The 15,396-nt window shown below is 39.4% G+C and overlaps 2 protein-coding genes across 2 annotated transcripts in view; one reads left to right on the forward strand and one right to left on the reverse strand.

The window, feature by feature from the left end:
• The first annotated feature begins 177 nt into the window (after window positions 1-177).
• The window catches only part of LOC135466054 (calmodulin-binding transcription activator 2-like), a 49,947-nt gene continuing 34,728 nt past the window's right edge, over window positions 178-15,396 (forward strand). The window contains 2 exon segments of the mRNA XM_064743463.1: window positions 178-230; window positions 3,943-4,096. The gene's annotated coding sequence lies outside the window, so the exon portion shown is untranslated.
• On the reverse strand, window positions 6,171-7,238 carry LOC135465489 (uncharacterized). The gene has a single exon (XM_064742730.1). The coding sequence runs from the start codon at window positions 7,236-7,238 to the stop codon at window positions 6,171-6,173; it is 1,068 nt and encodes a 355-aa protein (XP_064598800.1).

Raw genomic sequence — 15,396 nt, forward strand, 5'->3', positions numbered from 1 at the left:
TGATTTACAGTTGTTCATCACTATATGCAATTATTTTCCCTTTAAGTTAAATTGAGCTCATTCTTTCCACATATATATGTGTACAGAAGGCAAAAAATTTCAAATTTTAACCATTTTCTCATTAGTTATTTCTCGGCCGAGTTCGTAAGTGTCAAGGACGTTTCCGGAATCCAGCGAGAACGGTCGACAGCGGGAGTCAAGAAATGTGTAAACATTGGTGATGAATAATGGTAAAGTATATTGCGTTGTCCTCTTAAACATTTGACATTTCTGATATTTGATTTGTGACTGAGGTATTTTCCTTTATACTGCACATTCAGCAGACATTTTTTCCGTGATGTGTTCGTATTTTAGCTCGACTGAGGTTGTTTATCACACCGCCCATCCTCTCAACCTCCATTTCTCTCTGTTTCTGCATGGCACATTATTGTAACACTTTCCTAGCTTGTACCGGTAGTTCAGTGCCCAAATAAGAAGGGACTTATGATTCAAATAATTCGGGCGTAAAATAGGCGGACAAAATACATGCAGCAATTCGTCGAGATGAGATCCGTGGATGGAGGCGACTGAGGCGTGTCAACTGTCAATCTTGTCCAGACTGACAACACCCAACAGTGTCACTGTGGTTCAGTGAAAGTGACAGCCAGTTTAAACTTACTGGTCAATTTTGAAAGATTATGGGACCTACATGTCTCTGCAGATGATCTCTGAATTAATAAATTCCCCTCTGCTTGTTCCAAAAAGTCGCATGATTAGAAGAGGGTACCTACCCTTTCTACATGCTTCTACTTCTGGATGTATGTATTGTTTTCATCGTGAGTGAATAAATGTGTCAGCCCACCAACCATGTTAACCGTCTCTAGAACACAGTGTACAACTGCCATCCTTTTTTGGGGACTTTCAATTCTAGACTTAACAACTGTCTATGCTTTAACCTGACCAAAGGAGAGATCGCACTGAAGTGCTTTATTAAAGTTTTTCTAATGCATGTGTATGTTTTAACTCTTGCCTGACTGGACCGCCATGCAGAAGATACCGCTCATTATGACACACAGCACACAAGGGCCCCGCTGACATTGTTCCTGGGATGTATATATATATATGTACTATATCCCAGGTTATTCTTATCAAGGGTCACTTTCACAAAACTTAAAGAAAGACGTCGTCTAGGTTATAGTACCATAAGGCGATGTCATTTATGAGAAAAGTTATAAAAAACTAATTTTCGAAGTTTTAATGCAAGTAGCCCCATTACTCTGCCTACTGCATTCGTCTGAACTCCAAATGATAATGTACCAAGATTAGTACCAGTGCTATTAAACAGAAGGTGACAAGGAATTGACTGGGCGTCTTATGTACAGTAAGTCAGATACACTATGCCAAATTGAGCTAAACATGGACTGGATTACTGATAATCCCCACTTGAAAGACTTCTTGTCCTTGACGTTAATCATGTCCGATCAGTTACATGTAGCGAAAAATGGATAAGAAAAGACCAAGTGAACATCACCATAGTGGATTAACTTTCTGTGCCATATTGGGCCAAAATTGGATTAGGTTATTGATAATCCCCATTTTGAAAAAGTGTGGCATCATTGACATTAATCCTGGCAGTTCAGTTATAATAATGGAAATTACATCATTTTGTAGATTTGACAATTACTGTGAAATAAATAGATTATTTGTGGTAAAGAATGAATGTGAAAAGAATGAATGAGCACCAATGTAGTTGATTTCCTGTGTGTTATAACTATAGGGAAAAGACATGATACTCGGGGATTGCTAGTAAAGACCAAATTCTCTGCAGTCCAGGTGACAGACTGGCTGACAGCTCTCGGACATGTTGGTACTGACCAAATTCATTCCATTAATTACATTGTTCCTCACGATTTACCAAACAAGTACATTCTTTCTTTAATGGTGATACCACTACAGCAAAATGTCCACAGTGGTAGTTGCGTTGGCAAGAAAAGCTATTCTGTGACTAATTGCAGGTAATTTGCAGCTTGTAAGATTAAACAACCCTTCATCTACAACTAAACCTGACCACCATCTATTCATAAGTGAAATCTTCTTGAGTGTGGCATTAAAGAAAAGTCGGGACGAATTAATGAATGAAGCTTTTTTTCTTGTTGTTTATTATTCAAGGATCACATTTTGGTATCTTTAGCCCATCTTCTGATGAAAGAGTTTCAATGTGATTAACTTGATATACAGTTGGTGCATGCATATGCACATTTTCCATATCATCATTTACATTTGTCTCTGGAACACATGAAATACTCAGTAAACCCATCTGAATTTATGTTGTTTTCTTACAGTTTACTCTCGTATATCAGACTGTCAACCTGTTCAAAATTATTGTTCCAAATCTTTGATTTGTGGCAGTGGAAAGAAATTAAGAAATTGAAATTAACTCTAAAGCTCATTTTGACTTTTCCTTTCTTGTATATGTGAATGGTTATATTTATGTATCTATGGGAAGCAAAAATATCAGAGTTATAATAGCATGTACTTCATGAATTCAGCAGAATTTTTCTCAGTTTTGGTACATGTATTGACATAGTTTAGTAGTTAGTGTATGTTGTTATGTCTTATACAGCATATTTACTCACATGTGGAGAGTATTACGTGTACAGGCAGATCATCATGTCACAAGATTGTACATTTCAGTCGTGCCTATTAAAGCGACTGTTAATGTTACCCCTACATCAGAAGTTGAAGATGCAATCAGCAGCATGTTGATAATATAGATTGATTAATTGGGAAGGGTTTATCAATTTCATGGCTTTGTGCAGTTTGGGATTTCACCACATGACTGACTACATGTACACCTGTGCAGGAATCCAGTTAATAATATGTTAACACACTATTATAATGTATGTTACTGTAATAAGACATTATAATGTATGTTACTGTAATAAGACATTATAATGTATGTTACTGTAATAAGACATTATAATGTATGTTAATGTAATAAGACATTATAATGTACAATGTATGTTACTGTAATAGGGTATAAGGCATGTATATTGGTTATGTAGCATATGTAGGCCTTTGCTGCCCTTCATTTTTAAATTTTCATCACATTAGCAAGATGCATATTCTCACATTTGAAGAATGCAATGTATATTCAGAGTGGAATATTTCAATTTGAATTTCAGCTATCGTTTTCATTGTAATTTTTTCAGATAATATAGACAATGTTGAAGCTACTAAAATGTTCAAAAGTACACATGCTGGTGCATGTATGTCAGTAGTTTTTTGCCTGGTGTAGTGTCATGCAAGAACACTTTATGTCACCCATCGCTGACACATATCCATCCACAAATGACACCGTACTTTCAAATTTACAAACACTCATGATGTCATTCCAGTATAAATGCCTTACTTGATGTCATATCTGCCTGATAAAGAATATTATCACATCAGACAGGAGCTCCCATAATATTGGTAATTGCTTGCTCTTTGCTGGTTAAGTAAATGAAGGAGTTGTCAATTATGTCATCAATTGTCTGACGTTTCAGCATTAATATTGTGTTCAAATAGAAGCCTATCTGCTGATGTTTCCTAATGGTGATTTCCTAATGGTTTTCATGAGTCAAAGATATCTATTTATTACCGTACATGTAGTGAGAAGCATTTTGTGATGAAAACTATTGTACAAATGTACAAAAAGGCCATGACATGCACGTGTACATGTTGCAATTTTCCATGTCATTGATGTTCAGCTGTGATGTGGAAAATGTGTGTTTCAAGGATCATTGAACCTTATCTCTCATCAACATGCCAAAATCATGGAATAATTCCTCTGGGCATTACACAGTTTTGTATCAATGCCCAGTGATACATCCAGATATACATAAATGGATGAAGCTGTTAAAAGCAGATGTGCTAGGCATTGGTGCCACTTAATCCATCTTATTTGTTTTCTCCCCTCAGATGGCCTGGGGTGATACTCATTTTTTTCCTGTGACAGATGGCAGTCCCGTAACTCAGTTCAGTGCAAGCTTGTATTACTTATCTAGAGTTGCGGCTTTGCCATTCATTTGTTGAAAGACTTCGAATTTCCATCATGGGATTTGACTTAAATTCAGTAAGTATTTGAACCTAGCTTTCACATCATTTATTTGTTAATAATTGTTACTTTGTTCAGAACCTGTTGTTTATCCTTTTCAAATATGAAATGGATGAATGAATGATTAGAGCAGGTAATACATATACATCTGCGTAGGTATGGCAAAATTTTCTCCGTGTCTGAGTTACTAATTTTATCTGATTCTGATTTCTATTGATCTTAGAAGTTGTTTTGAGGGTTTGTGGAAGGTAGGATGATATCCTACAGGAAAATGGAAGGTTCAATACCGAAAGTAATATTTTAGGACAAATTGTTAGATTGTTTACTGCAAACATTTATTTAGACTTACTGTTCTGATGGAATATGTTGTAAAAATGTAAAAACATTTTTGAGAAGGACAGTTGAGAGAACAGCCATTAGACAGCTGAAAACTGAATCTGAAAATACCTCCACCTGTATTTTTATATAAATTATGCAATAGATTAGAACTGAATGAACTTTATATATATTTAAGGTGTTCGTAAACTAACCATTGTCATTTTCCATGAAGTGGCATGTACAGGTATGTCATTTAAGAAAAATGCAAAAACAAGATGAGAATGCATACAAATTTATCAAGCTTTGATGAATTTATAATTATTTCTTTTTTTATTCATTTGATTGGTGTTTGATGCAGTACTCGAGAATATTTTACTTACTTGATGGCATCCAGAAATATAAGGGGAGGTGGGAGGACTGCACAAAACTCAAGGGAAATTCACTCCTCCTGCAGCTTGTCAATATGAACTGGATTTGAAGTTATGGCCGTACTAATGAGTCATTGTGCTGCGTTAAGCACACTGACCACTTGGGCATGAAGACCCCTTGATTCATATCTACAGCTTACTTGTAAATGTAGTTATATATATATATATGTGTGTGTGTGTGTGTGTGTGTGTACTGATTTGGTTTCTTGATGGAGAGTTATTGTGATATACGTCGAATACAGTAAGTGTATAGTTATAGTTCCCCCATACAAAGGATTCTGTGCTTTGTCTAGCATAAGCCGAGCCTTCTTCCACATCTGAAGTGAGTTGTGTAGATAAGACCTTTTATGCTTTCCCAAAGAGAAGCTTGGTTTGTGTCCGCCAAACCACTGGAATGAAGTAGAATCTAATTGAAAAATAAAGTAATTTTGCATGTTTGGATGTTGGCAGAGTAGTCCGCCGACAGATAAAGAGAAAAAAAAAAAACATGGAAGACATTCCATCACATCAAATACAGGGAGAACAGGCAAAGAGAGGCAGCTGTTTTCACCGAGGTTAGAATCAATACCTCTTTATGAGTATTTTTCTAGGTCGAGTCATCTGCTTTTTCATGCCATATCTATTGATTGTTTAGTTACCCCCTAGCTATGTGAGTTCCGGAATATGAATTAGAACTCAACATCCTCAAGTAGACTGCCAGTTTTGATTTCCTGACCATGTGAATGCTGTGATGATACTCTATCAGAGTTATGTCAATGGTTGTACACAACTGGAAAGTTATCAATATTACAGGTTGGGTAACCTGTCCCTGGTTAGATACAGACATACAAAGTTTTAGTTTTAGCCTTATTTTTGCTGGTTTGATTTCCTCCAGCCCCTTGTCTGCTGTGGTTCCCTCTTTAGTGTCCCTGGTCTGGTACATGGCCCTTGTCTGTTGTGGTTCCCTCGGGAGTGTCCCTGGTTTGGTACATGTTCCATGTCTGATCTTGTACATGTCTGTTGTCTGCTGTGCTTCCATTTGGAGTGTCCTTGGTGTGGTAATGTCCCTTGTCTGCTGTGCTTCCCTTTGGAGTGTCCCTGGTCTGGTACATGTCCCTTGTCTGCTGTGCTTCCCTTTGGAGTGTCGCTGATCTGGTATATGTCCCTTGTCTCCTGTGCTTCCCTTTGGAGTATCCCTGATCTGGTACACCGTCCCTCGTCTGCTGTGCTTCCCCTTTGGAGTGTCCCTGGCCTGGTACATGTCCCTTGTCTCCTGTGCTTCCCTTTGGAGTGTCCCTGATCTGGTACACCTCCCTCGTCTGCTGTGCTTCCCTTTGGAGTGTCCCTGGTCTGGTACATGTCCCTTGTCAGATGTGCTTCCCTTGGGAGTGTCCCTGGTCTGGTACATGTCCCTTGTCTGCTGTGGTTCCCAGTGGAGTGTCCCTGATCTGGTACATGCCCCTTGTCTGCTGTGGTTCCCTGTGGAGTGCCCCTGGTCTGGTCCATGTCCCTTGTCTGCTGTGGTTCCCAGTGGAGTGTCCCTGATCTGGTACATGCCCCTTGTCTGCTGTGGTTCCCTGTGGAGTGTCCCTGATCTGGTACATGTCCCTTGTCGGATGTGGTTCCCTCTTTAGTGTCCCTGGTCTGGTACATGGCCCTTGTCTGTTGTGGTTCCCTCGGGAGTGTCCCTGGTTTGGTACATGTTCCATGTCTGATCTTGTACATGTCTGTTGTCTGCTGTGCTTCCATTTGGAGTGTCCTTGGTGTGGTAATGTCCCTTGTCTGCTGTGCTTCCCTTTGGAGTGTCCCTGGTCTGGTACATGTCCCTTGTCTGCTGTGCTTCCCTTTGGAGTGTCGCTGATCTGGTATATGTCCCTTGTCTCCTGTGCTTCCCTTTGGAGTATCCCTGATCTGGTACACGTCCCTCGTCTGCTGTGCTTCCCCTTTGGAGTGTCCCTGGCCTGGTACATGTCCCTTGTCTCCTGTGCTTCCCTTTGGAGTGACCCTGATCTGGTACACCTCCCTCGTCTGCTGTGCTTCCCTTTGGAGTGTCCCTGGTCTGGTACATGTCCCTTGTCAGATGTGCTTCCCTTGGGAGTGTCCCTGGTCTGGTACATGTCCCTTGTCTGCTGTGGTTCCCAGTGGAGTGTCCCTGATCTGGTACATGCCCCTTGTCTGCTGTGGTTCCCTGTGGAGTGCCCCTGGTCTGGTCCATGTCCCTTGTCTGCTGTGGTTCCCAGTGGAGTGTCCCTGATCTGGTACATGCCCCTTGTCTGCTGTGGTTCCCTGTGGAGTGTCCCTGATCTGGTACATGTCCCTTGTCGGATGTGGTTCAAAGTGGAGTGTCCCTGATCTGGTACGTTTCCCTTGTCGGATATGGTTCCCTGGGAGTGTCCCTGATCTGGTACATGTCCCTTGTCGGATGTGGTTCCCATCATAATGCTGGCCACCTTGAGTATGACGTAAAACACCAACAAATAAATAATAATAATTGAGAAACACCCTCTGGCTGTCTGTGGTTCCCTGTGTAGTGTCCCTGGTCTGGTACATGTCCCTTGTCAGATGTGGTTCCCTGTGGAGTGTCCCTGGTTTGGTACATGTCCCTTGTGTGATTTGCTTCCCTGTGACATATCTCTGGTATGGTACATGTCCCTTGTCTGATGTGCTTCCCTGTGACATATCCCTGGTCAGGTACGTGTCCTTTGTCGACTGTGGTTCCCTGTGGAGTGGCCCTGGTCTGGTATATGTCCCTTGTGTGATGTGCTTCCCTGTGGAATATCCCTGGTCTGGTACATGTCCCTAGTCTGCTGTGCTTCCCTGTGGCATATCCCTGGTCTAGTACATGTCTACTGGTGTGTTTCCCTCTTGAGTATCCCTGGTTTTGTGTGTGGCTCATCGTGGTTATCTACCACCCTTGACCTATACAAGGTCAAATGCCATTGTCTAGTATGTCTCCCTACGAAGTACTGTACATGCATGTCAGGCATCTTCAGCCTGACAAACATGCGCATCTGATAATCAGTAGTACAGACTACCATGGTAAGCAAAGAATTGAAATGTCACATTAGGATCCTCATTGGCTTTTATCAAGTAGACATACATGCACAACCTATCATTGATATATTTTATTGTTTCTCACTTGAGTGTGACAGTTGGTTATGGTTTCACCATCGTATATTCAGGCAAACTGCTGTAAGCCGTGCTACCTAATGGTACATGTACTTTGTCAACCCCTTCAGATACTATACACAAAATAAGTATTAATTTGCTGTGAATGTAAGGGTGGATTATATTCACTGTACATTTTATTGCTCAAGCATCACTTTAGCCCTCTCTGTCATTTTCTTCTAACAAAACTGAAAGCACATGCGTCATGCATGTAGCCAATACTAATCACACCATTGTCTGTGGCACTGTATCAAATGTTGGGCGACTCTAATTTACTCATTCACATAAGTTTATCCTATAAATCATAGTCTCTTGCTTTGCGTTTGACATATTTTGTGTGAAACTGACATTGTTACTGCAGTCAGTGGTAAATTGTCAGCACACTATCACAATATGAGGTCAAAATTAAAATATTACATATTTGATGTTTCGCGACCAACCCTTCAAAAAAGCCCCGACTGAAATTATTTTTTCCTGTTTTTCGAGATGCCAAACTGTTTTATTTTATTTCATTTCATTTCATTTTTTTCTTTACCTATCTTTTGAAATGTCTCTCTGTTTATACAGGTGACGGGCGCACTTTCAAGATAAACAATTTCCCAAAATCTGGTCTGAGAATGGCTTATGTTTACTGATTACAGCTGCCATCCTTAGCATAGACGCCTTGTGTATCCGATTATGACAGTGTATCTGTATTCAGCTATCCCTTTCACAAACCTTGCTGCATACTTAATATCCAAATCTACTTAATATCCACTTTTGCAACCATTGCATTGACTGCGAGGTTTGTTTTTGTATCACTTAAGCATCAAACATGGGTGCAGTACCTGTATGTTTGTGAGTAATGCACAAATGCAAGATATCATGGAATTACCACTCGTATATGCCACAGAATTAGATAAAAATTGTCCAGAAGACCAAAAAGCCATAGGTGAATGTAATTCACTTGACTTTTGCTGAGTGTTTTCTCGTATTTTTGTTCCTCTGAGAAAGTTGGCGGAAGGGTCTGTTCCAGAATACATATTTTACTATAGATAGCTTATCTTCAAGACCTTACCTATTGTTAAAAGTTCACAATTCTTCAGTATGGCAATAAACACAAGCCAGAGAATTAAATGAGTAAATAACATCCTTATAAACACGATAAACGTAACAGAAACTGAGAAAGTGTGTTTTACCTACACGTGTGTTCAGTTCACATGTACATGGTGGCACCATCTGCCCCATTCAGTGCGGTACATCATTACATTGTAATCGACATGTGGTTATTGGCAATGTGGACCACATGGGTCTGACAGGAAGTGTGAACTGGATGGCTGTTGTTTCTGGCTGCATGGGCACGCCCTCTCTGTACAGGTTGTGTGACAGTCATTAGTGAACAGTAAAGCCAGAGGCTAACAATGCTGCTGGCTCCACTCCTCCCAGAACAGAAACGTGTGATAGCAAGCCAGTGTGATTAATGATCAATCCAATTGTTTTGAGCATTGAACACAAACATTCCATAGACTTGGTTTTCTGGCTAGGTGTTTTCAGGAACTCCACTTTAAAGGTCACCTTGGACATTGCCGTAATTAGATAATTACGATGGGACAGAGATGGGTGCCAAGACTTTCATGTATTTGCTGATGTTTTTCTTTAGGGTTATTTAACAGGCAATATTAAGTTTTCTGTTGGACACACATAACAGGTAAGATTACAGTGCTGTTTGTATTATTTTATCACACTTGCACACCTCATTTGAACTTGTACTGAGATCTGTGAGTTCTGAATGTCGTAATAGGACATCAATCTTTGTGAATGAAGGTTGTGTAATATAAAATCAGGATTCTTGAAACACATTGTTTTCTGGCAGTGTGTGATGGCTCTTCTGATACAGTATTTACAGATGAACAGATACCGGTAAACTGTTTCAGGCCATTTCTCTGTCCAGGCTGAAAAAAAATTACATTTTCAGTAAAGCCTTTATGTTATGGAAGACACACATGAGATAAAGTATCCCCTTAGAAAAAGATTCAGGTAGATAAATTGCCATAATAGTTCCCCCTAAACATCTGAGTGCTTGCATGTTTAGGGGTTTGGAGACATGTTGGCTGCTGTTCTTTAGCTATAAAAGTGCAAAAAAGTTGTCCAGAGACAGAGAAGTTTCTTCACATAATGCTGTCCCAGGGTTTCTGTGATAGCCAATTAACCGAGGCCTGCTTGTGGTAAATGCGGAGAAATGGTCAATACGGACAGTGACATTTTAGCCGCAAATCCCTGGGAAGCTTTCTGTGTCCTCAGCGTTCTGGCCTCTGTGAATTCTTCTGATGAAGCATAATGATGGTGAACAGGCCTACTGGCAGGTTGTCATTGGACTGGCATTACCAGGCCGCGGTCCAGGAAGGCTCTTCACACTGTGGATAAACAGGATGGTGGGCTGTATCCGTTGGTATGAATGATGCGGCCAGGGGACCTAACACCATTACTGATGGCACGAGCATCCAGGCTTCAAAGTGTATATCTAATTGCCCTACCCGCTGGTCACCCAAGAGCCACTGGGTGTACGGGAACATAATAAGGGGTGGCATGCATGCAAAGCTCACTGAATGAGCAAGTCGACAAAATCGCCCGATCAATAATTGAGATTTATTGATTGGTGTCTTACATCCACTTGTATTCTATGGGAAGAGTGTAGGGGTCGGGTCATGGCAAGTCCATGGACTGATCACTGCACACACAAGCCTCCAAACCACAACGTCTAATTGAAAAAAGTTCCGGCAAATATAGTGCAGTGTGGGTAGATATCTGGCAAACATCACAGGCAGAAATTCCTGTGGGAAATCGTCCTGATGAAAATAAATGGCTTTGTGGAGAACAGCTTAGATCTCTCACATTTACACCGTGGTAGATTACCGGGCTGAGAGCTGGTATTGAAACCAGTGCTTGCATTGATTATTCCACGTCTTGTTGTGGTATTTACTTGTGATCAGATAATTATTATTCATCTATTCTGTCAGTGGCAGTAATGAGTTTTCCTGGTAATGTGTGCAGCATTGTTTTGTATGGTTTTCAAATAAGAAAAAGGACAGGCTCTTGTGGATCTTTAGTTTTTGTGTATTGACCAGAACTACTGTCATGTAAAGTTGATGATTAGTCCTTGTTATTTGTGGACACATGGATCTCCATAATGGCAGAAGAATATCTCTGTCCATTAAGGGCGTGTGCATGTTTACGTTTTTGAGGAGTAGTATTGTTATCTAACTCTGGTCAGTATATTGTGTACTTCTTAATTATGAGAGGAATTCTCTCCCCCCCACCCCCCAGTGTGTGAACACCGAAGATCAATGTATTAAGGAAATTTTGTTTTCACCATATTCTATTATACTGTATAATCTTGACGCTTCCTATTTGTGCTTTGAAAAATTCATTACTGACATTGAAAATGATAATTGAAATACAGGTTTCTTTTTATGTTGAGAAGTCAGAATTCGGTAAGTGCATAAACAAAATATGGACTAATAGAGACTGCCAACATGGAAAGTTTTGCCAACATGCTTTAATGTTTCTGGTAGAAAAAAAACAGTAATATATTCATGTACATACGGTTAAAGTTTTTTATGGAATGAATGAATGATGATGATTTGACTGCACGTTGACAGCATTAGAACCATTTCGGGGCTAGAAGTATAATGGAAGAATCTAGTGTGTTCTCAAGAGTAAGTTAGCAGATGGTTGTGTTGTATTTGTGCTGTATTTGACACTATTATCTGTGCATGCTGTACATGAAGGGATTTGAAGTGTGGAGTTTGATATAACATGGCAGAATCAGCATTTCTGTTATCCATCAGACTATATATCCATTCATATGGGGAGATCTTGGGCTTTGGTTATGATTTTTTCCCCCCTATTTTGAAATGCAGATTAGATAAGAACATGACACTTTGATTCTGTCCATGCAGTGTTTCCTCCCACCAAAATGCTGGCCGCCGCCCTATAAGTGAAATAGTCTTGAGTATGGTGTAAAACACCAATCAGATAAATAAATAAATAAATCATACATAATGTTTACAGCGTTTGTCAAAGAAAGTCGGCCCAACCTTGAAGTCAAAGCTTTACACTATTTGCGTTATTCTATGGACTGTAGCCAGTGGTTTTTGTCATATTACATGCTGTCCAATACAAGAAATTGCTCCTGTTGGCATATCTGCCAGATTTGTTTATCGGTTGTCATACGAAGCTCCTTGGAATGGCACCTTTGCAATGTCACAAAAACATCCGTGGTGGGAAAATGCATTGCGGCTGAAGGTAATAATGCAATTATGAGTAACTGCTTAGTGGTGTCTGCAAGTCTTCGACTTAGATGTTGCATGTTTGACTCAAGCTACTGCTGGTTTAGGGGAAGGCTTTTACATTTCAGATAAAGAAGGTTGATTTCCCCTGAGCTCTCTCCAGTTTCCTTTCATTCACAAATCTAATTGGTGTCCTACTGTAGAAGTGGAATATATATTCATGAACAAAGCATAAAATGACAGTCAAAATAAATAATCATTTCTTAGTTGACCTCAGAACACCATAAAGAGCTAATATACATGTACAAGTACTTGCATGTGTAGAGAAGGATTTCCAGCATGAATTTTTGTTATAAAGTATGACATTTTGACCTTTTCTTGAAGTGTAATTGACCTTGCACCTATGTATACATGTGTATGTGTGTGTGTGTGTGTGTATATATATATATATATATATATGTATGTATATATATATATATGTGTGTGTGTGTGTTTGTGTATGTGTGTAACTGTCCATATTCACTGTGAGGCAAATAAAATTTGTACGAAACACAATTTCTTTGGCATGAACATGACATATTCTACTTTCCTGTGTGTGTACAGAGCAGTCCTTTGTGTGTAATGACACCAAAGATGTGTACCATTTTGGCCTTGGAATTCCAAGAATGCTTCTGATAGCATGGTATTATTGAGCCATTCAGACTCAGTATCTGGACTCTGAGATCATCACACAAGGAGGGCGTTGTTCGCCTGTGAAGTGCCTGCAGCTGGTCCGTCAATAGGGAGACTTGTAATATTTACGGCTTGTTTTAGGTAGTTAAGGCCGTGTTGTGTCAGCCATGTTGCAGGTTTAGTGATCAGATGGCGCAGCTGTGGAGGATGCTGGCTGCATGAGCCATGCATCTCTCTAAACTCATCATATCATAAACACAGGCCTACTCTGTATCAATATTTACCTCATTCCACACAACAAACAGTGCAGCAGTAATGCTGGTAAGGACTGCCAGGAACCCCTTCTCATATAGATGGATACAGAGATTGACATAACATACTTAACATGTGTGAATACTAGTACGCACTGCGAAAAGGCATGTTGCCTTGGACTTTCCCTGTGAAAAAAATTTCAGAGGGAAAGGAGCAAAGTTTATTTCAAGTGCACGTGTGATTTATGGTTTTGGCTTTAGAACAAATGTAACCTGACCATGTTGACTCATTCTTTGTTGGAAGGTGTTTTGTTGAATTTGGAAATTTGTATTTATTTGGCATGATGGTATCTGAAGCTTTATGTCCTGTGAAACTAAAATAATGAGGTGACCTTAATAGTATATTATATTCTGGTACATAGTTCTTGTTTGGCATTGAAGGTCAGAAGACTTGCTGACATTTTTTGAGTAGTATCTGATAAATTATTTTGAAATGGCATAGTTCCAGATAAGTTATCAGGAACCCCAGGACACAGCCACTGGCAATAGGAGACCAGCTGAAATGCAGATAGTGCCATGGCGGACTGTGTCCAACATTTACTCATCCTTATTTGCCTGTATTGATGTAATGAGCCACAGCCCATCCAGATATTTTTCCACATTCCTGCATTTGTACAAATATAATTTCACATTGAAAAGTTATGTAGAAATAAAAATTTCTTTCATACATTGTGAACGCACACGTATGTAAGGTACATGTGGATAAAAATGTGAAACTAAAATATCCATTTATACATGTACATACTGGTCATACATTTATTATTCATGTACAGCTGTTTGTTTGAGAGTATTAAGATCTAGAAATCAGAATCAGATGTACTTGTATGTTCTGTTGAGTATTTTGTATGTCTACATTTTCACTCGACTTTTATGGGCACGCACTAGTAATCTCAATAGATACAGGATGTACAGAAAATTCCACCTGAGGTGTTTCTTTGCCTAATCAGAGTACTGGGCAGAATGGATGCTTGGATCATTGCCCGAATTGCTCAGCGCTGAATACTAGATCCTTGAGGGAAATGGTATTAAAGTGTGATTAGGTTCAGGTGCTCAAGGGTTACATGTAACTTTATGGAGGTGTGATTATGTGGGTCGAATACTGACATTGATACACATCCGGAGAAATGGGCATTGTGACGACTCATTGTAATCACAGTTTTATTCAGGATGTTGATCAGATCTGTGATCAGGGGTCAGAAGTCATGTACACTGTAGAACCCAGGAGTATTATTTCTTGAAAAAGAAATATCTGTACTTGTATCTATAACCATGTTTGACATTTTTGAAATTTTTGAAATGGAGATTTTCCCCAATTGTACATGTACATTGGAAAGTCTTTCATCAACCTGTGGATGGTCGTAGGTTTCCCCTGCCGGGATGGTGGCTGCCATTGTATAAGTGAAATATTCTTGAGTATGGTGTGAAATTCCAGTCAAATAAATAAATAATGGGGAATGTTGATGGAATTTTGTGTGCAATTGTTGTCCTGTAGATATGATCTTAGATGAGAAGAACAGGAGTGATTATAGTGAGTGACGTTCAGATATAGAGGAAACAGATTAGCCTTATTGCCAGAATAGATTCAGTTCGTTCGCAAAAAAAGTTAATGTTAAAAGATTAGTGTCCAGATTTATCATTTACTCATAATTAGTTAACCCTGCATATATTGTTAAATTGAGTTTAAAAAATTATTTAAAAAGCATACATTAATTGAAGTAATATGGCATTTAAATTCACTGTATAATGAGGCTGGTTTTATGCATTTTTTCCACCAATTTTTGGTGGTCTCCGCTGAATTACATCCTACAAGCCCAACTGTTATGAGCTGTCAGATCGCAACCATTTAGTTCATTATTTAAACAGAGTGACCACAAGGGTATCAAATTTCGTCCGAAATGGTATGCTGATCTGCATACAGTTGTAAAAACAGGTCGTCAAAGAACCCTGGAGATGTTTTTTTCAAGTTTCCAGACAATTTAATCCTCAAGAAGACATGGATTTATAGAACAAGACAGTAGGATTTTGTACTAGCAAAAGATAGTCTCATCTTCCCTTAAAATTTTTCATCTGAAAGTTAGAATAGCAATACAGCTAGCTAGCTCAAGCTTAAAACTGATAGATAGCAAATCTCGTTACACTAATGCCGACATTCACATTTATGCATGTACATGATT

The sequence above is a fragment of the Liolophura sinensis genome, chromosome 5 (assembly GCF_032854445.1).
Source record: "Liolophura sinensis isolate JHLJ2023 chromosome 5, CUHK_Ljap_v2, whole genome shotgun sequence".
Classification (NCBI taxonomy): domain Eukaryota; kingdom Metazoa; phylum Mollusca; class Polyplacophora; order Chitonida; family Chitonidae; genus Liolophura; species Liolophura sinensis.

What these genes read in the sequence shown, in the direction of transcription:
- LOC135465489 (XM_064742730.1), bottom strand. Translation starts at nt 7,238, where the DNA reads ATGGGAACCACATCCGACAAGGGACATGTACCAGATCAGGGACACTCC.